Here is a 27,733-nt window from a genome sequence, read left to right as displayed (position 1 = left end):
GATTCGTTTTTCATTATTTGGCATGATTCTTGGCTAACTACACAGGAAATGTTTTGGGTAAAATTGTCCCTTTTTATAAACAAATATCCTGATAGTTGCCTGCAACCTTTTGTAGGACAGGTGAGGGGAGAAAAAATTTCAGGCCAGAATTTGCACAGCTCCACTTACAGCAAGAAGGTTAGACTGTTTATCCGAGGAGAATGGAAGCTAGGAGTTTGCCGAACCGTGGAAAGTTCCGAACGGCGCCCTCTGATATGGCGTGATTTGCTCAGATGCCGTTGGCTGTGAGAGTGTTGGGGCGTGCGGACCGAAATAAAGTTAAAATATGATTTAACCTTTACATTTAAATCCCCATTTCACCTATAAAATCTCCTAAAAAGAGCAAAAACTACTACATCTTGACAAAAATAGAAAATAAAAAGACACAGAAGGTCGAATTCATTGATAAAATGAAAAATTGAAATAAATTCTCAAAATCTTGGAAAAACTACCAAAATTTTGAAAATTTGGGAGTCTGCAAAGCAATGAAAATAAAAATGTACTACCAAAAAAAAAAACTAATCAAATTGGTTTCGCCTCATTTAAATTAATCTCCATTCTTTTCCAAGCACATTATATTAACAGGGGTTTTGTAGTAGCAGCAAAGAAGTATAATATATGGAAAAACTTACACAACAATCAATACACCTCATCGGAAATTCCACCTCCTCGCGTTGTTGCTACGCAACACTTTTTGGGAGGTAAACAAAGCGCGATATTGCGGTTTTCAGGCAAAAAGCCTTACAAAACACCCAAAATATTGATGCCAAAAGAGCCTCCAAATCAACTGAAGAACCATCGAAGTTGTTGTTTTTCTCTTTCTTATAGCTTTTGCTAGCATCTTGAAAGCTTTGTTTTTTTTTTGTTTTTTTTCAAATTCACTGGAATGAGGTGCATCTTTAGGAACATATAAACAAGCCAGATACAAGCAAATGAGTTCTTGTTTTACGCGGGAACTTACCGCCGCTACTCGCGCTACCATTTATGTTTACCTCCCAATTTCAACGGATCCATTTTAGTGCGATTGTTTTTGTGGAATTTCCGATGAGGTGTATTGCATTCTTTTTGTATTCGAACTGGTTCTGACTCATTTGATTTCTACATCCATAAATTGACATATTTGTACTCAAATAATAATAAAAAGGCAAAATAAGGTTCCAATTCTCGTTACTAAAGCAGACTAAAGTGACCTTGTTTATAGATTATTTAATAAACGCCTTCTTCTTTTAAACGCCCCTAGCTAAGATCCAAAAGATTTACTTCTACAATCGTCTGACTTTTTGACTGGTTTCTAACCGCACCCAAAAATGTGTCGTTCTTTGTCGTTATTTATATCATTTGTCGGTTTTTTTTGTCCTTTTTTTAATAGTTATTTCGCGTTCTTTTTAAAAGGTCCGGGAAAAATTTAGTTGAACAGCCCAAATCGAGGATTAAATAATCGAATTTTGATCGAACGGTAAAAATCTAGGAATAAAAAGATTGGTTCGATCTCGTTCGATGTCCGTCTATTGTTTTAAATTTCTGCAATCAAACTAATTCTCAAATCTGATAATCGCGATTAACATTAGAGTTTTTATTGAATTAGGCTTTTCCAGAAAAACATTTTACCTCCACTGTTGAGGATATTGATTTTTCAAAGTATCGAGCCCCCTCCTGGATATCCTCTCTTATAAAGATGCTTACCCCTGGTCCTGGATATCGTATTATTTACTTGAAAGGACACTTTACCTCCTGGATATCCGCTCCCTTGTAGATATTTAACCCCCTGGATATCCACTTTTGAAGAAAAATCGTTAACCTCCTGGATATCCGATATCCTCAACAGGAGGGGGCGGACTATTTCTGGAAAAGCCCATTCAAGAATGGTTTCAATTTGGTTCGATTAATTCGATCATTAATTCCGTTCGAGTAAGATCGTCTGCATATAAAGAGTGAGGTTAAAGAACCTTCATCCTTCAATTATTCTTAAAAGAACTGATTTAAAAACAAGCAGCATGTTGAAAGAACCTACCTAAGATAGATAGTCGGAAACATGCTGAATGAAGATGAAAATGTTCGAACGAAAATGAAAAGATAACAACAGTATAGCATTGATATAGGTTAAGCTTGAAAAACATGACGAAGCTTGTTTCACACTGGCTTTTCGATGTTTTAGCGGTAAGGAGCCATGCTAAGTTTTGGGCACAAACAAAATACAATCACTTCTTTCATGTAATGATAACTCTAGCTCTTTAAAGATAAAATCTAACGAACCAACTTCCACAAATTCAAAATTTTGCCCAAATTTGGCTTAAACGTTTTTTTTTTTAATTTTAAAGTCTTTCATTTATAATAAGGACAATTTCGCATTACTGTGTAAAAAATCAGGAAAAACTAAAAGAAGGAATTTTCAAAAAAGAAAGTAAAAAATACCCCATTTTTATGCACTTTTGGCCCAAATTTTGCAAAATTTATTTTTTCGAAAATCGGGCTCTATCAGATTTCAAACAATACCATTTTACATCAGTGTCCAAAAAATCAGAAAAAAATAAGAAGTCAATCGATAGAAAAGCTCATTTTCCCTAAAAATGACAAAAGGGAATTTCCCCAAAAAGAGAATCCAATTTTTACGGTCAAAAATATTTTTTCCAAAAAAAAACAGCTTCGGCCACTTTATAGAGAACATTGCACTTTGGCTTTATGCAGAAAAAAACAAATGAAGCAATTTAAAACAAAGTCTAAAAAACCACTTTTTTAGGCCCTATTTGGCCCAAATTTGCCCAAATAGTTACTTTTTCGAAAATCGGACTCCCTTAAATTTCAAAAATCACCATTTTACATCATTGTGCAAAAAATACAAGAATGTTGAGAGTAGCAGGATGGATCACGTTACTCTTAGGTTTCAAATAAACGGCCTCCCGCCTGTTAATTTTTCGAACGTTTCCAACCCCCCGAACCTTATTAGGACCCCCGTTTATTATTTTTTCAGAATATTTTCAGCTGTCAAAGAGAAGGCCCCTTATTTTGTTCTAAAAAGCCTGATTTTAGCCTATATTTACCTTATTTTGGAGTTTTCAGAAGCTCAATTTACAACCCCCCCCCCGAAAATTTTCCAACACCCCTCCCCCCGTTTATTCGAACCACCCTGTTTATTTGGAGCCTAAGGGTACTAATTTCGAGCTTCAAGCCGAGCAAGCTCGTTAAGTGCAAAAAATTATACCCAGGCAGTCGCGAGAAATTCTCATTTTCCCTAAAAATGACAAAAGGGAATTTCCCCAAATAAGAAAATCCGATTTTTAAGGCTAAAAAGAATTTTCCGGAAAAAAACGGCTTCAGCTACTTTTTAGAGAACCTTGCCCTTTATCTTTATGCAAAAAATCAGAAGAAAATCAGAAGAAACTAATGAAGCAATTTCCAAAAAAATCCATTTTTAGGCAGTTTTTGGTCCAAAAGAAATCAGAAAAGACTAAATGAGCCAATCCCGAGAAAAGCTGGTAACAGACGAACAAACGAACGAACGGACATCAGTTAATTCAAAGTTCAAAGGCACTCCGAGGTAGGTCCAATAAGAGAGTGACATACTTTAATGGTATAAACTTTTGCGGGGATTAAATTTCGCGGATTTCGCGGATTTGGGAGTCATCCACGAAATTAAGTTCCAATTGTAATTTGGAAAAGCCTTATCCGCGAAATATTTTAAAACAAAACTAAAAATAATGTGAAATAATTAAGTTTGAAATGTTTACTTACATCAAAGAAGCGCTAATAATGCCAATGTCAAAAACCAACATGAACAATTTCTAACAGTGTCATCCGCGAAATTAAGTCCCCGCGAAAATTTATCCAATTTATTACCATGCAGAAAAATTACGGAAAAAAACGAAGCAAATTTTAAGTGAAATCCATAAAACCTGTTAAAACCAATACCATATCCTCGCTATTAATAGAATATAATATTATTCGATTCCAACGGTAATTTTAATGAAGATATTTCGAGTAATTAGGTCATTTAAAAGTTCATTATAAAGGCTTCGGGACACGAGAAGTTTTTTTCGTGTTGGTGCAATGCAACATGCTCCATCCCACCAACCTGAAACGCTTTCTCGTGTCTCCACCCCACCTTTTTTTAACAACATTTGTGCTTCTCTCACTTTTATCTCTGGAGCAATGGAGCAAAATTGATTCGAATTAATTATGCTCCATTGTCCCAGGGACAAAATCAGCATATTTTGGGTATTTCCCTCACTTTTTGTCCCATGAAACAAAAAAAGAAACCATGGGACGTACACTTTTCTTCTTGTGTTGGTGGGATAGAGCATGTTGCATTGCACCAACGCGAAAAAAACTTCTCGTGTCCCCAAGCCTTAAACTATAAGGAATTTTGATATATAAATACTCTGTTTCGTTTTTTTTCCGGCAACTTTCACTAACCTCGTTTTCTGAAGTCCTGAAAATGAACAGTCCATTTTTTGAGTTGGTATGAATTGATGAGACGATAGTATTATCATATGTTACTTGAGCAAAACTGATACCAAAGTTAGAACTAGAAAAAATAAGAAAAGTAATAAACCTTCTTAGCAGAAAAACCGAAAGGAGATGAAAATTACCGGGTGAGCCACGAAAATTCTCTAAAAAATTTTCTTTAATTTATTTTTACTAAAGAGTTCCCGTTTCATATCAGACACATACTTTATATCAGGACAGGCAGTGTCTGCCTATTGTTATATGATGCTGATAAGCAAAAAAAAATTATTTTCCTTTTTCTGACCAATCTTGCTCCACATCCGTGTGCCAATCCAGTGTGAAAAAGTTTGCGAATCAAAATTGATGAGTAAGCAAACGATATCACTATTATTAAAAAAAAAACCTTAAATTTAAAAAAAAGTTCCTCTTGTCAGAAGATTTAAGCTAATTTGAAAAAAAGGATGTCAAAATAGACTTTTGCATTATTCTACTGGAAAAAGCTTGAGAATTTGATTAAAGGTTTTGTTTTTAGATAAGAGTGATATCGTTTGCTTACTCGTCAATTTCAATTTATAAGCTTTTTAACACTAGATTAACACAAATGTGGAGCAAGATTGGTCAGAAAAAAGAAAAGAAAAAACATTTTTTTGCTTATATAAGCACAATATAACAATAGGGAGACACTGTCCTGATATGAAATATGTGTTTGATATGAAACGGGAACACTTACTTTAAGGGCAGAAACTTTCGTAAAAGTATGTAAAATATAACCTTTAATCCAAGATTAACAATTTAAGAATCCTCTTTCATACCAAAAAGCTAGGATAAAATGATTCAGATATAGATGCATTTTAGAAATTTAAAAATTCCAAAACGTGTAGAGGAAAAATACAGAGACAACTTCAAGCCAAAGCCGATTTTTCCTAATGAAAGACATTCAAAAGTCTCTGAAATTGGATTGGTATGTTTACCTATACAGTAGACATGAGTCACTTCCAAAAACAAAAAAATGGAACAGCGCTGAGATATGTAGTCGATTAGGAGAGCATTGAAGGTCACTATTCAATAATCTGAATTGCCAGCTATGTGAGCCATTTCCTAAAAGTAAAAATAAAGCTTAGTCTGTCAAGGCTTAGACTAGAGTCTACTTTTGGCTGATTTTGCTTTTTGATAATTTTTTATGACGCTGAGTCCAATCAAGTAGACTAGGAGCGTTTGGCAAAGTCACCATTTTGAAAATCTAGTCTAGGCTAGTCAAGGCTCTAATCTATTTTGCTGCAAACAGCGCTGGCCTAAATATTTCCAGTGTTTAAAGCCAGGTTTGTCGTCTGAGACACAACAAATTAGCACATATGGTTGAAATTTTGGTGAATTGTGCAGAATCTTGAAACTACTTCTCTGAGACAGAGGGGAATTTTTAACACTGTAAGTACTCCATGTAACATTCCGGGGACACGTGTGTACAGTAACCTTTTAACCTCCGAAAACCAATCCTTAGAGAGATTATTAATCTTTGGCGAAAATTTATACATTAAAGGGCTTTTACAGAATTAGGTGAAAAAACGACTTTTTAGGTCCGCTCCTAACATCCAGCACCAATTTTTGTCTAAGTACCACCCCTACTTTTGCCCTCGGTTAAAACGACTAGTTAACTTAATAAAAAGAATTACTGCTGCTAAAGTTAGAAAACACCCAATATTGGCAACTGGCAATTTTACCGATTGTTGATGAATAAAAATCAGTCAGAAAATCTTTTGTTTGTTTTGGTACATGCCAACTTACCAATACTCTGTACCAGAGTGTATCTCACGTTTATCGCTTCGTATTACACTGTGCGATATGTCTGTTTGATAAAAAAATTCCCGTACGGAGACCTTTGCGATCAAGTATGATATATAAATAGCAACACTTCACTCATCGTCTCCCCTCTCTCACCAACACTCAATCGCAGCGGTCGGTTCAAAAAATCTCAAATGGCAAAAGACAATGACAACAGACCCTCTGCTACGGCAATAAATTTTGAAATAAGCCGTAGATACTGGGTTTGTGTACAGACAAACTTACCACTAGCTAAATTCATTTCCAACAACATAGTTTTGACAACCGCAGACCTCGTCAAGTTGAACTTGTGTAGAAGAATAAACACTTTGTTGTGATATTGTGATGTGCTAATGTCCACGATTTCGTAATCTAAAGAATTAATTTTCTATTTAAAGTTCATGACGTAATCTTTTATATGAAAGTAATCAGAAGTACCACAAAAAAAGGACCCATTTCTTGGGCAGCATCCCCCAATGAAGTATAAGCCCGGAAGGCTAGAAGCGAATCTATAATCTTTCTCAGGCAAGTACAAGTAAAGCCTTAAAATATGCACCGTATTTTTGACAGCGGTTTTAATCTAGCGATTCCTTTGTTTTTGAGTGAAATTTTGCGTTAAATTTTAGTTTCAATCTGACATTTGTTGAAAAACCAGGCGGGCCGCGTTGGGCCGCACAACTTCGGTAGGATTTGTTGACTTCAAATCCTACCAAGGAAATTCTTCTAGCTCTTCGGGCTTATACTTCGTTGGCATCAATCCCCCCCCCCCGTAAGTGTGTAGTGTAAGTGTAAGTAAGCAAGTGTTATAAATTCACCAATCAACCACTAGGCAGAAAACTCCTTTAGAAGAAACTGTTCGAGCTCACCGAAATATTTTTAATTTGTTTTCAATATATGTGACTCTCTGCCTAAGCAATCATAAGAACCTGAGAATTGGACCGATCTTTAGACGGTCTTTTAAGGGTCGGTAAATGACCGGTACAAATTTAAAGGGCTCTGACCATAGTGAATTTTTTATATTTATTTGCCTTGTACAAAATATTGAAATGTGTCTGATGTAACCAAAAAACTGAGGCATGTCATACATTTTCTGTTAGGCCAACTATTCCTGAACTTGAAGATTTAAAAATCGTAATGAAAAAAGTTGATAAAGAAGAAAATGAAGACTTTTGCGAAGAAGAGTATTTCATCTTTGAGGACCTTATTTTCGACGAAGAAAAAATATACCCTGGACCAAATTTTTCAATCGCGTCGAACCAAAATCTTTGATTGGAGTTTTTTTCGAAGTGGTACCCTAAAAATGGTAGCACTACTCAAGCGGTGTAATGCATCGAATGCACTAGATCTACTTTTCCTAGAATACTTTGGCTGATGTAGCGCCGTTAGACGTTGATTTTTAACACTGCAATGGCTTCGTCGAGGTTACCACTTTCAAAAAAAACTCCGATCAAAGATGACGGCTATAGCTTTGTCCAGGGATATATAAAGGTCAGTGCTTGCTCCCTGACATCAGCAAACTTATTCATATCGAAACACATCAAATACAGAACAAGAATATACCTTGGATACGAAGCGTTTCATTCAACCAAACACTAAATGAAGAATTCATCTGACAAATTTCGTCTGAACATGTGCTCCCTTTGACAAGAGGAAAAAAAGAGAAAAATCTGAAAAGTAATGAAGCAATCCCGAAAAAAAGAAACAGACTATCAGGTGAACAAACAGACACGCGTTGGATAACTCTCCTATCAGCCAGTAACATTTGAATCATTTTTTAGTCAAATGAAATGAGAAATACCTTTACAAGTAAGGGGAGAATTGGGCAATGTTTCAGACAAATCCGACCATTTTAGAAGTCTGAAGGCTCGCTTCAAGTGTTATATTTTCAAACTGGGAAAATCAGTTGTCAAGGAGCTGAGAATTACCTTTATAAAGTGAAATCAATTTCGTTCTTTGGCTTGATATAGCAAGCGCCAATTCATCATTAACGGTGATTATCTTACTGAAACAGTCACCACCCATCAGTAGTGTACCAGTCATATCTATAGAAGAGTAGGAAACAACTCTTTTATCCGGTTGGTAGGAAAATGATCAGTACCGTATCGTTTCAAAGGAGAAAATTAAACATCTCGATTTGGAAAATATTTAGAAATTTTGCTCAGGACAAAAGAAGAGCCCCCCCCCCCCCCCAGCGAACTCTCAATTCACACAATCACGCAATTTTTTTTCAAAATTCACGCATTCACGCAAATTTTCCTCGAGTTTCACTCAATAACCCGATTTTTCAGAAAATCGGAAAATTTTCGGAAAAAAAACGGGGGAAAATTGGAAAATCGGGAACAGCACACTGGAAAAAAGGGAGAATTCACGTACTCACGCACAAAATAGCCCAGATTCACGCAACCGAAAATGCCCATTCATGCAAACTGCTGGGGGGGGGGATAGAAGGATTCCATACATGCCAAATATCTCAAACCACCTGATTATCCCTTTTTAAGTCTTGAGATTCACTTACATTGTCGCATTTGGATCAGTCCATACTGAAAAAGAAAGTTGGATTCTAATCTTTAGTTTAAACTTTCAAAATAAAAAAACAAGAGCCAAAGCAACATTCAAAATTAAAGTACACGATGGTGTTTTAAATCGTTAAGCTTTCAATGTGGGAACCAGGTCAGCGTATCGATTGAAAGTAGCTTCACATAGCAAAAATAAAAATCGAGAAAAGCTAATAACTAAGTACAGTGGAAGCTCTCTAATTCGACGTTCTACTATTCGATAAGCTCCCGTTTTCGATCAAATTGAAAGTCACCGTCAAATTTCCTTAAGAAACTCTCATAAACTACGCTCCACTATTCGACATTCTATTATTCGATAAGCTCCCGTTTTCGATGAAAATTTGAAGTCCCTCGAAGGTTTTTCGCTCTCTTATTCGATTTCTAGCGTGTAAAAAGGCCTTTAGGACGGAGTTCGAAATTCAAATTTTAGATTTTTTTGCGTTTGAATTGTAATTTCGAAATTCGATTCCTCAAAACTTTTCAAAACAGGCAAATATCGAAAGTTTTCTTCCGAAGAACTTAGGTTTTCAGCAAGAACTTAGACATTTGTCCTGATTCGCGTTCAAACCAATCGAGTCTCGCTTATATTTTTCTTTCTCAGCTCTATAATTCGATATTTACCTCGTGTTTATCGGATTAGGGAGACTTCCTACTATTCGATACGCTCCCGTATTCGTTGAAAATCCGATTCCCCTTGAAAATCGAATTAGAGAGCGTCAACTGTAATTGGTAATGCGTTTATAAAAAAATATCGAATTTGGCCCATTTTTCTACAAAAACACTTTTTGCGAAAATCTGCTTGAGCCGTCTTTTACCTATGATGGTGCCCTACTTTCATGCAAAAAAATCAGAAGAAATTAAAAAAAAAAAAACCTTTTTTAGCCGTTTTTGGCTGAAATTTACCCCAAAATTTTTTTCCGAAAATTAGGCTCCGTCACATTCGAGGGTTTACCCATTGAGTTTAAAGCCCGAAGGGCTAGAGTTCAATCTCTAACCTTTCTCAGGCAAGAAAAAGTGAAGCCTTAAAAAATGCGCCGCATTTTTGACGACAGATTGAATCTAGCAATTCCTTTGTTTACGATTGATATTTTTTTCGAAATTTAGCGGTAAATTTTAGTTTCAATCTGTCATTTGTGTAAAAACCACGCGGGCCGCTCAAGGCCGCGCAACTTTGGTAGGATTTGTTGGCTTCAAATCCTACCAAGGAGATTGACTTCTAGCCCTTCGGGCTTATACTTCATTGGGTTTACCATTTCGATTATTTGTGCAAAATATCAGAAAAATTTAATGAGCCAATCTGGAGAACAGCTCATAACGAACGAACGAACGAACGGGCGAACGGACTTAAAGTAAAAGAAAACAAAGCAGTTCGAACTATAGACTATTGCGACTCGTACAGAAGATTTGCGTTATAAAGGTTCCATTTATGGGGAAGTCGAGTAACAGAGGACCAAAATAGCGAATGAAATTTGAGGAATGGCAGTTCGAGTTATAGAGAATCGAAAGGAGCAAAAGAAAGCACAATTGATAAAAAAACACAAATAAATTATCGATAATACCTTTGAATTAATAATTAATGTATCGTTGATTAACACCAGTTGAGCATTTAATGTAACATCTTTACAAATATTATCTGTTGCAGAAACGTCAACCTAAAACATGATACGCAGTGATTAAAGAGAAAGTTATAAAGCTTTCTTAAAGCTTTTTTCACATGTACGTAAAGTTAACTTAAGACCTTGAAGGGTGAGGAATTTCCCTAAGCTTATACGTAGTGTTTTAAGGCATTATGTAGAGTTTGCTTATATATTGTTATATAAACTTAGTGTTTTGTGACGTCAATCTGACATCATCAAAAGGGTAATTACTTTTCCACATCACTGAAATCAATTTCTCATTGTTCCAAAAGATTCTTTTGATGATCACCAATCGAAAGAGGGGTCAACAAATTTTTAAATCCTTCTCAAACTCAAAATATTGAATTTTTCAGATTTTGATGACATCATTGGACATTACACATACTCGTTCTGATATCGTCATTTACCCCTCCTCCTCTATGCCAACCTCTTTTCCATAAAATTTCCGATAAAATGAGGGGTAAACCATCTTCCAACTCCTTTTCAATCTCGAGATATCGCATTTTTTCTGTTTTGGTGACATCATCAGCTAAGAATGCCCAATATTTAGAAAAACTTTAAAGTCAAACTCAAGCCTCGTAAACCCTCCTATCTTTTATTCCCCATAATTATATCGTAAATAATCGATTCAATGAGGGGTCAACGAACTCCTCACTTACAAACTCGAGATATCGCATTCTTAAGTGCAAAATCTATGGCGTCATTATATCCCTTTACCCCTAATGTTGTTTTCAACGGAGAATTCAAGAATTTTAGAATTTTTACGGTCAACGGGTACCTTATACCTAAAGGATCAATAAAAACAAAAAAAACATGAATTGTTTTTACTAACTGTTCCTCTAGATGAGAAGTCGAACCCTATGTTTTTTCATTGTGCATCCCTAGTCTTGATAGAGCTATATCACGCTCGAAAAACCAAATTCGTAGGAAAAAAGAAAGAACGAACCTTGATGTAATTGTAGCTGAAAAACCCAGTAGTTGACAACAACACATCTTCACTTGAAAGTGCCATGTAATGTAGCCCTGTCGCTGCTTCATTGATCATTGATGAAGAATTGTCTTTGAGAATGCTGTCGCAAGGAATCATGGGGGCGCCAATCGTTTCTTCAAGAGCCTTCGGGATATGTAAGTGTACCCTAAAAATTAAACGTTTCATAAAGCTTCAGTAGCGTATCCAAGAGGGGCGCAAAATTTGTGTAGGAGAGCAGATTTTAATGATCTACTCATGGTATCAATAGATAATAAGACTACTCTGTAAAAATTATCAGATTATTATTCCAATTTTTTTAGGTAGCTAAGAATCAGAAAATTGGATGCATGGAAAAATAATGAGAAAATGTGTAGCAGTAATTTGCAGAAAGCACAGTACCGAAATGAAATATTTGGCACAGCATCCTGGTATAATTTTGAGATTAGGACTTGGAATATTTCACTTGACGTCCTCGTACAATTTGAGATTATGACTTGGAATATTTCACTTGACGTCTTCCGTACAATTTGAGATTATGACTTGGAATATTTCTTTTGACGTCTTCCGTACAATTTGACATTATGAATTGGAATATTTCACTTGACGTCCTCGTACAATTTGAGATTATGACTTGGAATATTTCATTTGACGTCCTATGCATAACGTCCTAGATACAATTTGATATAAATTTTCACTTGACGTCCTGGTATATGACTTGGAAAAATTTACACCAGCCTTCTGGAAAAAGTCAAGACTATCTTTGGTACTGTCGGAGAACAGTTTAGAATCATTTGTTCATGATTGAATTACCTATTTTAATACTGTATCAGTTTTTTTTATATCAGAAATCTAATGTCATTTTAAATTTGCCTTACTGATTGGTATTTTTCCATTAAGCTTTATAATTTCTGGGGATTTCTTAACATGGATGATTCTCCTTTTATGCTCTTTTCGACGTCTCAAAAACTTTTCGGGTAGAAAAGAAATTCAAGCTCAGATCAAAGCAAAATCGACCCACTGCAAAAGCTTTTTACGATTTACAAGCTGGAACTTTTTTACTTTCCGTGCAAAAATTATCATGAGAATTTTCATCCACTGTGTTTTTTATCAACAGGAAAGTCACAAATTGCAAGCATTTATACTTTCTGATACTTTTAATAATTTTTATCTGTATCCTTTGTCTTTGAGCAATTGTGGTAGGAAGAATACACTAGAGCTTTTTATTTACATGGATTTTTATATATAAAGGGGGTAGAAATAAGGATACAATCCTCAGGCAAAAAACAACAACAAACAAACAAACTTTACATGATTTGATGTTTTTTAAGAAATTTGTAAGGTGAAAGTTTAGATAGATATCCTTGTTGCAAAGAAATTACAAACTTATTAAAGAAATGACTGCTCATAAAAATTTGTTATTCTAAGAAAAGAAATTGTAGTTCCAAGAAAATATAAAAGGAATAAAAGGGAGAGGGTATTCAAAATGAAAGATATTATTTCTTGGAATATCAGTTTCTTTCTCCAGCCTCTTTTTTTTTTTTTTTTTGATTTTTTCGAATACATACCGAACACAGTTGGCCTCGCATACGGAAACTCCAATTCATACAATTTGAGCTGTTTTTGTATTTTGCGCCAAAATCGTATAATCTAAGACTGGCAACCCTACCGACTGTAAACTCTTTTCGGTAAAAAAATCCGTTTGCGAATTTTCTTCGGCTTTGGGCTTTTTTCTTAGATAGTGATTCGTCTTAGACTATAACATAGTCTAAGTGTAGCCTTGAACCATTGAGTTTCAAGCCGAAGGCTAGAGGTCAATCTCTTTGGTAGGATTTGAAGCCAACAAATCCTACCAAAGTTGCGCGGCCTTGAGCGACCCGCCTGGTTTTTACACAAATGACAGATTGAAACTAAAATTTACCGCTTAATTTCGAAAAATATATCACTCAAAAACAAAGGAATTGCTAGATTCAATCCGTCATCAAAAATACGGCGCATATTTTAAGGCTTCAATTTTTCTTGCCTGAGAAAGGTTAGAGATTGACCTCTAGCCCTTCGGGCTTGAAACTCAATGCTTGAACCTGGTCTGAATGTCTACGCCGGATTAAGACTGGAACAACGCAATAATCAAAAAGTCTATTCCAGAAAAAATGTATGTTAGGTCACTCTCATTTTGGACTACATACTGTCAGAAGGGACCTACATAAAGAAAATTTAGTTGGGCATAGACTCCAATCGTTGTGGTTGACAACTGGACGACACAATCTTCGAATGGCTCAAATAGTGAGCCTGCCAAAGTGAAGACATAACTGGTTGCCAGCGGACAATTTTAGGTTTGTTCAAGAAATTGAAGTTAATACTCGCAAAGGATACACAACATTTTTCATCTTTGAATGTTGAATCAATCAAATGTTTCTTTAAGTGATATAAATAAGAAAAAGTAGCTAGTAGTGTTCTTTCCACTCTGACTTTAAAAAACTTCACGCACACAAAATCTGCAAGAAAGTCATGGTATAATTTGATCCTGGCAATAACTACATTGGTTAGGTTGCTATATGCAGTGAGTGATCTTAGTTGAGACATACTGTCAACTGTCATCATAGATCTTGAGGGATTGAAACAACTATCAATATTCTTCTTTCTCGTGGAAACATCAACACAACAAACCTTCCAATTATCTCTGTTATTTAGAAACTTAATGAAACAAGTGCGCCAATTACTACGGAGCTAATAAGAATGTGGCACAAATGTTGTCTGATAAGATTGCGTGGCGTAGCGTAATATAAGGGGGATAAAACGGATGATGCGATACGAATAATTTTGGTGAAACTTTTTGCGCGGGAAAAAGCTATATACCAATCTCCTGAACTCGAATATTTAAGAATAAAAATAAATAAATCGGGCAATCAGATTTTTGAACTTTTTGTTATGATGAACACGCCGAATTTAAGGGTCTATAGGGCGACCGAAAATCCCGATTTTTTAGAAGTCCCACAGAAAGATCACCGTGACTTAAAATAGAAGTTCGAATGACATCAAAATATTCGAATTGCACAACTATGAAATCGATTAGTTTTAGTCGTAAGGCTTTTCTTCCAAGACGGCATACAGGAAAACTGGGAGGCGGGAGGCGGGAGGCGGGAGGCTGAACCGGGAGCCGGGAGTCGGGAGGCTGAAATCGAAAGTGGGAGGCGGGAGGCGGGAGGCGGGAGGCTGAAAACGAAAGTGGGAGGCGGGAGGCTAAAATCGAAAGTGGGAGGCGGGAGGCGGGAGGCGGGAGGCTGAAAACGAAAATGGGAGGCGGGAGGCTAAAATCGAAAGTGGGAGGCGGGAGGCGGGAGGCTGAAAACGAAATTGGGAGGCGGGAGGCTGAAAACGAAAATGGGAGGCGGGAGGCTAAAATCGAAAGTGGGAGGCGAGAGGCTAAAATCGAAAGTGGGAGGCGGGAGGCTCAAAACGAAAGTGGGAGGCGGGAGGCTGAAAACAAAAGTGAGAGGCTCAATTATAAGGCCACGCACAAACGTTTTTGGTCAAGGGATAGGTAACAAAGAGCTGAGAAAAATTAGATCATTTATTTTTTATAAACACACACAATCCATCAAAAAAAATATTTCAAATAGTATGTTCCGTTTCCGTTCAAAAAAAGTGTTTCCCCGATTTACGTTTTCGGCAAAACATTCCCTAACGGATTTCTAGAACCTAGCATCGCTTATGGCTAGCGCTAAGCAAGTATCAGTTGTTATTCTGATCGGAATACTCTCAAATGATTACGCCAGTATCGACAAAATAACAATGAAAATCCTGCCTATTGTTTGTATGCGCGAATGAAAATGTTTTACGCAATTACATTACGTCATTTTTTATTACTTTTTATGGTAATATAAAAACATTTGCTCACATGTGTCAGGAACGAACTAGGTTTGCGAGGTGACAGGTATGTCCGAGGCAAAAATCGAAAATCGCCCCTTTGAGAGACAAAATTTTGATGATTTTGGGACCTTTGAGAGATTTTTTCCCTAAATTTAGTTTAAAAGTCTGTACTAGACGGACACGGTCCTCCGCCTACTTTGAAGTGTTAAAAATTGGTTGGCTAGTCAGACAGGCTAATAACGTTTTTTCTGAAACAAATATTCTTTTGACACTTTTTGCCGGACAAAATCGGTTCGGAAAAACTGGAGCAACCTTCGATTGCCTTATCGGACTTTTTAGCTGTTGGACTATAGAACATGTCGGATGCATGACTTTTGAAGACTCCTCCCCCCAGTTTGTGAAATCATCATTCTGAGCAGTTTTCCAAGAGAAAAATAAATAAAATCTGTATTTCCAATTAAATAAGACAGGCTATGAATTTTCTCATAGGAAATGGATTTTCTGTGTGTTTCTCAAGGGAATAATAATCTTCTTTTTCAAAAAGAAAAATTCAACTAATGATTGCTCAAGGAATTTCAGTTATTTTGTATTTTTTGCAAGGGAAATACCTTTTCTTTCAAAAGAAAATATCAATAAAGTGCTGTGATTTTCCTTGGAGAATACGACAGAAATGATTTCCTTTGGAAATTAGCTATAGGGAACAATTGATTTTCCTTGAAAAATACGTGAAAATTGATTTTCCTGGGAAAGAACGGAACAAAGGATTTTCCTTGGAAAATACGCAACAACTAATTTTCCTCAGAAAATACGGACCAGTGATCTTCCTTGGAAAATACGCAATAACTAATTTTCCTTGGAAAATACGCAACAACTAATTTTCCTTGGAAAATACGCAACAACTAATTTTCCTTGGAAAATACGCAACAACTATTTTCCTCAGAAAATACGGACCAGTGATTTTCCTTGGAAAATATGGTCTAGTGATCTTCCTTGGAAAATACGCAATAACTAAATTTCTTTGGAAAATACGCAACAATACTAATTTTCCTTGGAAAATACGCAACAACTATTTTCCTCAGAAAATACGGACCAGTGATTTTCCTTGGAAAATACGGTCTAGTGATCTTCCTTGGAAAATACGCAATAACTAAATTTCCTTGGAAAATACGCAATAACTAAATTTCCTTGGAAAATACGCGATAACTAATTTTCCTTGGAAAATAAGGGACATGCAACTAGTTTTCCTTGAATTAATTATTTTAATCTTCTTATCTTCTAATCTTTCTTATCCTTTCGGGCTGACCTTCCAGCACAGCTGGTTTATTTCCTTTAATCCTAGGAAGCGTTTCTCTTTATAAAAATAATGTTACATAAAAATATAGCATGCTTTTGTTTCGAAACTGCTGATGCAAGATTTAATTACAAAAAAATATAACATGATAGTTTTTGAGTGTTATATAAATTTAGCGCAATCGGCTCTTGCATGTTGGAAATAATCTAAAATCATTTCTTTAAGAAGTCAATACCTTGACAGGGTAAAATTATACAAGTCATGGCAAAATAAAGGTCTCATGATAATCATTGTTCACTTCTCTTGCACATCAGCTGCATGGCCGAGTGGATAAGTCGATGAAACGGCAACTTAAGGGTAACGATTATAGAGAGTTTGAATCCTATACAGGTGCGACGAAAATTGTGTTATTTTGTCTGTTTTGTCAACATTGATCAAACTTTTTCTGGTTTTATGAGCTCTTATTGATATTTTTGAAAATTTCCGTTAAAATTTTAAGAAACAAAAATTGGAGGGGGGGGGGGGCAGTCAGGCAAATTGACCGACGCCGCGACGGGTATCTGCAGCGGTTTAGGCTATCTGATATTCCGATGGCATATTGGCGGCCGCCCACGCTAAAGCTCTAAAGGAGCGGACCAATATAAAATATGCCGGACCTTTAGAGCAAAGCGTGTCGTAGCATATTTCCACATCTGGTACCAGATAACGGTTAAGGGTATGTTTTCCAATTTATCAGAAATGCACTGTAAGGGTGGACTTTGATAAATGCACTGTAAGGGTGCGATTCTAAAAGCCCATTTTTTTGCCGCACATACTGTCAAATGGTAACCCCCCCCCCCTCAGCTCAGCTCAATGCAGTTTGATTCAAGTACAGTATTTCAAAATGGATCAGGTTGATTAGCGGGTGGAGAGTCAAGAGTCAAGAGTTATGACTTTCCCTTGTCTTGAAAATCTAATGTTCCAAAACTTTCAACTAAAAAAATGCTAAAAAATCGGCTTTCGTCTTTTTTTATTATATCTTATAAACACTTTTTTCAGAACCACGATGAAAAGAAAAGCTGACTGAATATACTGCCAAAAAAGTGATTGACAGGTCTAGAAAATGATTGACAGGCCCGGGTTAGATATTTCCGTGAGCAATCTCGTTATATTTATCAAAAAGTAATACACTTATGGAAAGCCCAATTATTCTACTTTTTCGAATGCTGTGTCATGGAATTTTTTTAACAATTAAATAGAACGGGGTTTCCTCTGATGTAAACAAACCTCGAGTCCTATCCTGAAAATTGACATTGAGCGTAGAAAAAAAGACAAATGAAAGTATTTTCCTTTTTAATTCATATTTCCAATATTAAAGACTAACTTGAAAACACCAAGAGTGAAATGTAGCTAAATGATTAGAACGGCTTGCGACTTAGAATTTTTTTTTCAAAACTGAAAATTTGACCCCGGCTTGAACTACCAAAGTCTCTTGTCAATGATTCTGAGTCCGGCACGCTAGCTATGTACTCTCGAGCCGATACGAAATTGCGTAATTCAAAAATCCTTATAAAAAACACTACTGCATATACGGGTGAACTGACCTTGGACCTCTACACGTGTCTCCTATTAGCGGATTCATGTAAAAAAGTCACGAAAAACGTCGAGAAAGTCTCTGATTGGCTGAAATATTGCATATACAAGCATATTTTTGAAAATGTCCAGAGTATGAGGTAATCTTTGCATGCCTCCGCCAATCAAAAGTTTGTTTACTCGACGTTTTTTCGTGACTTTTCATGAATCTGCTAATAGGAAATAGGTGTATTACATACTCCAGGCTCCGTAAGGATCCTTATTATAATTGAAAAAGCGTATACTAACAAACGATACGGAACTCGTGAGAGTGCTTTTTAAACCGTTGTCTTTGTTTATCTTCACAAGATTTTGTTTATCTTTGCAACTTGGTTCTCGCTTTCGGCCTTTCGTCTATTCGTTTTCAGCCTATATCACCTTCGATTTCAGCCTCCCGACTCCCACCTCCCGCCTCCCAGCTTTCGTTTTCAGCCTCCCGCCTCCCACTTTCGTTTTAAGCCTCCCGCCTCCCACTTTCAATTTCAGCCTCCCACCTCCCACTTTCGTTTTCAGCCTCCCGCCTCCCACTTTCAATTTCAGCCACCCACCTCCCACTTTCGTTTTCGGCCTCCCGCCTCCCACTTTCAATTTCAGCCTCCCGCCTCCCACTTTCGTTTTCAGCCTCCCGCCTCCCACTTTCAATTTCAGCCTCCCGCCTCCCACTTTCGTTTTCAGCCTCCCGCCTCCCACTTTCGATTTCAGCCTCCCGACTCCCGGCTCCCGGTTCAGCCTCCCGCCTCCCGGCTCCCAGTTTTCCTGTATGCCTCCAAGACTTCCTTTTTCTCTTTTCGCGGGGTGATTACAGCAGGGCTATCACGGATTAATCACCCTGCTCCTGCCTTACATTTTTAAAATAAATGTAATCAGCCATAATTACGGCCAAAATAGAACAGTCAGAGTAATTTTTTACACAAACTACGATTTTGAAAATAATTTAGCGTGGATTTATTTCCCGCTTCGAACCAATTTTGGTAGACACGAATTTTATCAATCATAAGGTAGATTCTTCCTTTGGAAAAGAAGTGATAAAAAATCTTACAAAACACCCAAACTTCAAAGAACATTCATATAACATCAAATATGGTATTTTGGACATTTTCGCATGTAGTGGGTTGATATTTGTTTTTTAAACATTTATTCAGAGTTCACGTATCTGCCAACACTTTAGGAATTGTAGAGAGTTTGCACATGCTTGAAGCCTGGGTAAACTTTTTTGTTATTTATAATTCAACCCACACCAAAATGACCAATCGATGTAGTTGAATTATTTTTTATAAAAAAAAACGTGGGGAAATTTTTCCCCGTAGAAAAAAAGATTCAATAACATCACCCGCGACAAAGCTAATTCCCCGATTTTTCCCAGAAGTCTCCTTTAGTACTTTTACAGAAACTTTTTCATTTTTTACACTCTTTTGAATCGAAATAGAGCCTTATAGCATTAAACTTCTGTCTGAAAGATCTCTTCCCAAAAATATTCGATAAACGGTGATAAATATAAATTTGTAAATAAAATAAATTTGTCCCTTCCGTCGAAGCTTTTCCCTGACTAATTTGAACCCCGACATTGTTCCCCCGATAAGGTACGTCTTTTTTAGGTAGTCGGTACATCCATTAAAATTAGAATACAAGTTTTTTTATAAGAATATCCAAAATTTTTGAAGCATTCCGAGGTGCTGAACTTTTGAGTTTTAAGCCTGAAAATGTTCTTAACATGTTATTATTTTCACCATTTTTTGAGTATCTTTGTCCATTTTCCTAAGAAATTGGGTGTTTCAGAGTCGGCGAAGCCTTAAAATGTTCTTAAGAAACTTGTCCTTAACATTTTGGCCAGTCGAAGCCTTATGTTCTTATATAGTTTGTTCTCATTTCTTTTGGTAAAGAGTGGATTTAACTATTGATAAAACATCTCATGAGTAGAGCTCTACTCAATAGACTAGACTCTGACTGAGCTTTGCTTTTTACACCCCCTTCTCACAGACCCACCCCTTCCCACTGGAAAAATTGGCCAAAATATCGTCCCCGGTTGAAAATTACCCTTCAATATCTCATTGCGAAAAACTATGCAATTTTTCCCATCTCCAATGAATTTTATGACTTGAAAACAAAAGAATTGAAATCCCCAGACACATGAAATATGATCGAATATCAATCCCCATCGAGAATCAGTCCGTTATTTTTATCCCGACTGCCTGAAAAAATTCCAACGGGTCAGTGAGAAGGGGGTTTCTTTTTGATAATGATTTTTCGATGACGCTGAGTACAGTGTTTAGATTGAAGTAGGCCGTGGCCATTGTTAATGTTTCAAAAATAAAGAAACAAGTGATACTTTTATGGACCTACCTGGTTATGCATTTAACACATATATAATTGATATCAACGTGAGCATGAACGTTAAACAATCATTCAGAGCACAAATAGTGACGATTTATTAAAATTAGTCGTTTGTTTCTTATAAAAAAAACGTTTAGAAACCAAAATTTCATGCTCTTGAAATATTCTTTCATATTCAAGACTTCGTGAGCATACAAATTACCCATTTTTTACCTACTTTCATGCAAAAAATCAGAAAAAAAGAACGATCCAATATTTCACAAAGTCCAAAAAACCCTTTTTTTAGCCGTTTTTTGGCCCAAATTTGCCCAAAAACATTTTTTCTCGAAAATCGGGCTCAGTCACATTCGAGGGTTTATAGTTATGCATCTTTGTACAAAAAATCATAAAGAATGAAAGAGCCAATCTCGAGAAAAGCTAATACCTAAGTAATTGATAATGTGCTTATAAAAAAATGTCGAATTTGGCCAGTTTTTCTATAAAAACACGCCAAGCAACCAAAATTTCATGTCTAAACACACACATTCTTCAAAAGTAAGCCCTCAAAAAATATCTCTCTCATCAAAAAATTGAGTAATTTAACTAAGAACATTGATGTATGCTTATTAATAGTGATTCTTATAGATAAACATGCGTTTTTTGAGCCAACAAATTTTTTTGCAAAAATCTGCTTGAGCCATCTTTTACCTATGATGGTACCCTACTTTCATGCAAAAAATAAAAAAAATTTAATGATCCAATTTTTCACCAAGTCCAAAAAACCCGTTTTTTAGCCGTTTTTTGGCCCAAATTTGCCCAAAAAATTTTTTTTTCGAAAATCGGGCTCCGTCACATTTTGGCCACCACCGTTTTGCACCTTTGTACCAAAAATCAAATGATTCCTATGATTCAATCTCCAGAAAAGCTGGTAACGAACGGACGGACGGATGAACGGACAGAGGTGAATTTATAGGACTTCCACCCCACCGGGGTAGGTCCAAAAATTCAAAATGTCTGGGACCAACTTTTTGATATGTTTCTTATTCAATTTGAGGGTGCTGATTCGGAATTTGAATGTTACCAAGCTTGAAAACCCGCAGTTTTTGCGTAATTTGCGATTTTAGGCAAAATTGTAAGCCCTGAAAATTCGTGATTTTTGGGGGGTCTTCAAAATCAAAAATGACTATACCACGTGATAGAGCTCTTCCAACTGAGCAAAAAAATGTATTATATCAAAGTCTCAACTTTCCTAGATCAAAAGTTATGGGCGTTTTTGTGGTAAAAAAAGTGCTATAATTTTGCATAAATTATGCAGATTGTGGGGAAATTCCCTGTTTTCAATCAATTTTTTACCATAAAATCGTCTATAACTTCGAACAAGAATATACCTCTATGACAGAACACTAAATTCTAGATTAAAATTTATGGAATTTTTTATTGTTAATGTTTGGTGCAAATAATTTTCATTATTTCCACCATTTCATTTCATTCTGTGTTGACTAGATAAATAGAAAGCAAACTTTACTATTCCAACACATCTAACAATTTTATCGATAACAGCCATATCATTTCTAAGAATAAAATTTATCGATAGGATTTTTTAACAATATAACTTTATCGAAAAAGACTTTCCAACGATAGATTTTATCAATATCCCTTAAAACGATAGAATTATCGATAGAACTTCCTTATCAATATAAATCACCTTATCCTTATCGATATTGATCACACTATTGATAATTTTACTATAGATATACACCGTTCCATAGATAACGAAAGCGATCCTTTTCCAATGAAAAGTCAAATATTTAAAATACCTAGTTTTTACGGCTATTCTTGGTAAAACCACTGATTTCTTTTACTCTCGTAAAGAAAATGTATCAAGTAGCCATGAAACATGCCGGTGATGAGATTTTGTTTTTTTAATGTCAGGGATTCCGGGATTTAGCAAAAATTGACAGGAAAAAGGTATTTCAAAACCCCCCCCCCCCCCCCCCATTCACTGTTAGAAACTCACAGGAAAATTAAACCTGCAGACGAAAATGAAAAGTACCACCGTGAAAAATGAAGAAAGAGAAAAATCATCTTTGATAAACCTGTTCAAATTATTTGTTTTATGTCAAGAGGTGCACAGGCAAAGTTCACGAAACCCCCTTATTCGATCTGCGTAAAATCAAGCTTTCAACCCCCTTGACAAGAGACTTTCAAAAAGACTGAGCACCAAGATCATTATCCCTTGAAAATCTTTGACCATTAAAGGATAAATTTACTTTCCATTAAACAAATTAGTGGAATTACGTACATTTTTGTTTGGAGCAATGAGGCAAACGAAACTCGATAAGTCAAGTAATTCATGAACCTACAACATGTATAAAAAGACCACTAAATTTCAACAAAACACCTAACACTGGTTCAAAGCTGGCGAAGAACAGTAAAATGGCGCTAACAGGAAGTCGAATCTTCATATTCATCTGTATACAATGGTTCGCGTATACATCAGCCACTGGCAATGAAACAGTACATGTCTTGGTTGACCGATCAATCTCCAATCTACAGAAAATCAAACTAAAGATGAAGTTACTTTCTCAGGTCAAAAAGATGTATGGCGATTGTTTGCCATGTAGATCAATCTCTAATAGCAAAAGCTGTGATTGTACAGCCATCAAACCGATGGAAGATTGTCTGGAGTTTTTGCAGAACGGCTACACCAAGAATGGAATCTACAAAGTAACACAGAGAGAAAAGACTGTCTACTGCGATCAAACCACTCAAAATGGTGGCTGGACGGTTTTCTTAAGGAGACAAGATGGATCCACAGACTTCCAACAGAACTGGCTGGACTACAAATATGGTTTTGGTAAGCTGACCAGTGAATTTTGGCTTGGAAATGAAATAGTCCATGATTTGACCAAACCATCAGTGGCTCCAAAGAAGTCAGAGCTGTTGATCAATATGCGAATGAAAGGACAAACCAAATTAGTTTTCGCCAAATACGACACTTTTGAAATTGGAGATGAGGCGAGCAAATACACATTGAAGATCAGTGGTGTATCAGGCAATGCACCTCATTCGACTGGATCATATTCTTTTCTTGGTAACCATAACAACATGAAGTTTTCAACGTATGATCGGGATAATGACAAAGATCGTTCTAGACATTGTTCGACTGAATACGGAAGAGTTGGCTGGTGGTTCAATCGTTGCTACATCACGCTTTTGACTGGTAATTACAAATTCACGGGACACAGCAATGGCGAGATCTCTTGGAATAATAATCCCGGTGATGTCGAACCCAAGTTTGTCCAAATGATGATGCGCCGTAAGCTCTAATCATTAAAAAGTAAGTTCATTTTATAGATTACGAGATGATTTCAAAATCTTTTAAATCAAAATAAGAAAATCTTTTTAATAAAAACTTCAACCACAGCGTCAACGTTCGGATTTTTGACATCGCGGCACGTAACAAAATTCTTGTTATGATTTGACTTTTTTCCTCTGATGGTTAATTTTCAAGCGACTTCAAAAATTTACCGTGCACGTAGGAAAATTGTGGCCATTTATTTCAGGTTATTTAAAAATTTGTTTTGCTAAAAAAGTTTTTTTGGGTTATTTTTTGATTGGGTCAATCCTAAAATTTCCTCTGTTGGATTCTCTATCCCTAAATCCTCTTAATTTTGATAACATCATCGGACGTCCAGAAAATCTTACAGTTTCAATACATACATAACATGTAAAATTACTTTCTTTTTTCAGAACAACCTCAAAACCGTGGACACGAAGCAATGAAAAAATTGATAAAGAAGTTCAAACGATCAGATGAGAATCAATACAATCATATTTTAGTCTAATTTTCTAAGAAATTGTATGTTTCAAACTCTGAAAAAACTTGAATGTTCTTAAAATGTTCTTAAATTTATAGCTTAGAATATCGTATGTTCTTATTATATAATCATATTGTTTTTTTCGTTCTTTCAGTTAAATTTATCTTGTAACAACGTCTGAAGATTTTGAAACCTTCGGAGCGTGGGTTTTAAGTCTAAAAAATGTTCGTAATATGCTCCTATTTTTAGTCTAAATTAATTTCACATTTGTTTTTAGTTCAAGCGTTACTCAAGATAAATCAAAAATCCATCCGACACTAAGATAAAAATTGAAATTTTGTGAAAATGGTTGTTAGAGGCTAACTGATTCCAAAATTAAATCTGTTTTTATCAAAATTCTGATGTGTTTAGTCGACATTAACCTTCTTTCTTTTACAATTAAAAAAATGATTATGAAAGTAGTTTGATTGAGAAAGTAGTCTCGAAATTTTGTCTACTATCTGAAATAAATTTCAACTCAACCTAGAGGACATGAAATAATCCATATTTGCTATCTTTTAGCTACCTTAAAAAGTATATCTAAAAAATTAAACTTGAGTATTTCTTTGTCTGGCCTCAAGGTCGAGTTGATTTTTGATGTGTACTCTAGGGGCTGAGTTAGGTCCCGTATGCACATTGGCGTATAGTCATTTTTTCTTTTGATCATGAAAGTATATAGTCCTTGAAGAGTCAGAAAACGTGTGTGGCGTTATTTGGATCAGGCTCGAATTTCCACAATGGCGGATTTTAGATTTTCAACCCCTTTTTAGCCCTCTTGCTTGAAAAGAATTTTCTTTTTGACTTTAAACATAGACATATTATATACCAATCGACCACAAATTTTATGCTGATTAAGAAAAAGGTCAGAATCATGGTCTGAAAATTTCGTTATCTGGAGATATGAAGCACTTTCGATTTCGATTTTTTGAAATGACTACTTTTGGTTCCAGATTTGCGTGGCTGTAACATTTGATTGGCTTACTTAATTTACTTGAAGTTTTCGGAGGGTCTTGCCTACCGTTCAAATAATAAAATTCAGAAAAATTTATTTTCTACATGAATTTCGAAATCCATAATGGCGGATTCAAAATTTTCTTTCGTCACATGGGCTTTTAGGCTCTGCTAGGCTAAGAAAAATATTTTTTGAGCTTAAAACCCTGCATATTATATACCAATCGATGGGATTCAGACCATGGTTCTGACCTTTTTCTTAATCAGCATAAAATTTCTGACCGATTTGTATATAATATGCAGGGTTTTAAGCTCAAAAAAATATTTTTCTTAGGCTAGCAAAGCCTAAGAGCCCATGTGACGAAAGAAAGTTTTGAATCTGCCATTATGGATTTCGAAATTCATGTAGAAAATAAATTTTTATGAATTTTATTTATAGTGTATGGATGTTGGATTATAATCTTTCTAGAATCTATCATTTTTTTTTATAGATTAGGGGTTGTCATTATAAAATATAACTATCGGCATCATCGATGCTACCGGTTTTCAAGTGAGTTATCATAATATTATATTCAAGTTTCTTGTTAAATGTCTCTTTATAAAAATTTCCAACTAAATTTTGAACATTGCCATTTATGCTGACTTCTATAAAGTCAGCAAAGGACAACTGTCAAGGCGGCTCGAAGTTCTCTGATTTTGAAAAATGATTAATAATCTCATTTCTAAAAAGTCCTCTATCTTTATCTTTTTGTATTCTTTACTCGCCACAAATTTGGAAATAAATGCACAAGTGAACAATAATGTCATTACTGCCGACAAGGAGAAATGGGAACATGAACATGAGAAATCAATGAAAATATAGCTCGTTGTTTATCCAGTGTCTGTAATAAATTCTTGGTAAAACCCTCAAGGACAATGAAAATCGAAAACCAGGGAAAACCTGGAAAACCTAGAAATTGTATCATTTTTTTGTAAAAGTCGGGGAAAACCTGGAAAAGTTAGGAAATATTTTATTATGATTATGTCTCGCTAAGTCAGGGAAAAGTCAGGGAATTCTGTTAAATACTTAAAATCAGAAGGCTTCTATCTAATCTAATAGTCTCTATTTTCCAAAACATCAAAAAGAATTGCCTGCAACGTGAAAGTGTTGGTGGTCAGGGAAAAACATGTCATTTTCCATTCAAAGTCAGGGAATCACTCCTTTAAGCGTTTTAGTCAGGGAGAAATGCCTCATTTTTAGTAAAAAGTCAGGGAAAATAACTGGTAATTACTAGTGGGAACCCTGTTACGTCATAAATATGAAAAATAATTGATATAATACATCATGAAACAACATTTCCCTTCTTTAACAAGCCCATAAGTCTGTTTATATCAATCCTTAAATAATACATATGGATTTGATTTCATATTGTCAGGGCAGAGTCCCGGGGGGGGGGGGCAGTCAGGCAAATTGACCGACGGGTATGTGCGGCGGGTAAGGGTATGTTTTTCAAAATATCAGAAATGCACTGTAAGGGTGGACTTTTGATAAACGCACTGTAAGGGTGGAAATTTCAGCAAATCTGGGTAAAATTGCAAATTTTTGCTTGAAAATGTTTATTTTTTTGCGCTAAAAGAGTTTAAAATTTGAAAAAATATCGTCAGTTGGTAAACCCACTGACCACCCCCCCCCCCGGGGGGCAGAGTTTGAAAATCATTGAGGCTGTCATAGACTACCTTAGACTAGTAGACTAGTCGTTGAAAACAGACCCATATACAAAAAATCAAGCTCCAAATAAAAAGAATCGAAGGGGTGAAGTTGCGTCTCTTTTCTGAATTTCAACGACTAGAAGCTACCCTCAAAAAACGTTCATAGTAACATTAAATCCGACTTTTTTGACTAAATAATATTTCATAGTAACATTAAACATTGGAACATATAAATTACTTCACGAACATCACTTGCCTTGTTTTGAAATTATTGCCATTGTGATTAACTCCCAGCAGATTTTATTAAAACTACTTTCTATTCATAAAAAAAATCATTCTTTTCTCAAGGGACATAATAACCATGATAATTGTTTGAATACAAGGCAAGTGTTGTTCGTGACGTAATTTGTGAAAAGACCTATCATACGCATAAACAGTACATTAATATTGGAACCCAGTCGACTTCGCTTTAATTTTAAATTAGAGCTAACTTTAGTTAGCTTAGGTTAATTTTAAGGAAGACAAATTAGCGCCACGATACACCCGCCCGCAATACACCCTTCCGCCCTCATGCTACGCGCTCTAGAAGCCATTGCTCAATCCCAGTATCACTATTTATACGAGAGCGAAACCACGTTTAGTCTTTCTTACTCTTGTGTTTTCAATTTGTTGGGATGACATGTGGAGCAGAT

General features: G+C 35.7%; 2 protein-coding genes across 2 annotated transcripts in view; one reads left to right on the top strand and one right to left on the bottom strand.

Moving 5' to 3' along the window:
- Positions 1-27,733, bottom strand: part of LOC136815441 (cation channel sperm-associated auxiliary subunit gamma-like) — a 170,922-nt gene that overhangs the window by 118,119 nt on the left and 25,070 nt on the right. Inside the window, exons 4-11 of the mRNA XM_067071893.1 lie at positions 11,439-11,628; positions 10,415-10,507; positions 8,816-8,840; positions 8,226-8,342; positions 7,861-7,938; positions 6,547-6,672; positions 5,454-5,580; positions 4,450-4,561 (exon numbers count right to left, since the gene is read on the bottom strand). Of these exons, the coding sequence (XP_066927994.1) occupies positions 4,450-4,561; positions 5,454-5,580; positions 6,547-6,672; positions 7,861-7,938; positions 8,226-8,342; positions 8,816-8,840; positions 10,415-10,507; positions 11,439-11,628 (868 nt within the window). The remainder of the gene's footprint in view (positions 1-4,449; positions 4,562-5,453; positions 5,581-6,546; positions 6,673-7,860; positions 7,939-8,225; positions 8,343-8,815; positions 8,841-10,414; positions 10,508-11,438; positions 11,629-27,733) is intronic.
- Positions 22,966-24,457, top strand: LOC136815373 (fibroleukin-like). The gene is made up of 2 exons (XM_067071811.1): positions 22,966-23,881; positions 24,295-24,457. Exon 1 carries the CDS (start codon positions 22,978-22,980, stop codon positions 23,869-23,871), a length of 894 nt encoding a protein of 297 aa, XP_066927912.1. The 5' UTR covers positions 22,966-22,977; the 3' UTR covers positions 23,872-23,881; positions 24,295-24,457.

The sequence above is a fragment of the Clytia hemisphaerica genome, unplaced genomic scaffold (assembly GCF_902728285.1).
Source record: "Clytia hemisphaerica strain Z4C2 unplaced genomic scaffold, Clytia hemisphaerica genome assembly, whole genome shotgun sequence".
NCBI lineage: Eukaryota > Metazoa > Cnidaria > Hydrozoa > Leptothecata > Clytiidae > Clytia > Clytia hemisphaerica.
The sequence above is the reverse complement of the archived record's forward strand: the minus strand, read 5'-3'. Positions and strand labels throughout refer to the sequence as shown.

What these genes read in the sequence shown, in the direction of transcription:
- LOC136815373 (XM_067071811.1), top strand. Translation starts at nt 22,978, where the DNA reads ATGGCGCTAACAGGAAGTCGAATCTTCATATTCATCTGTATACAATGG.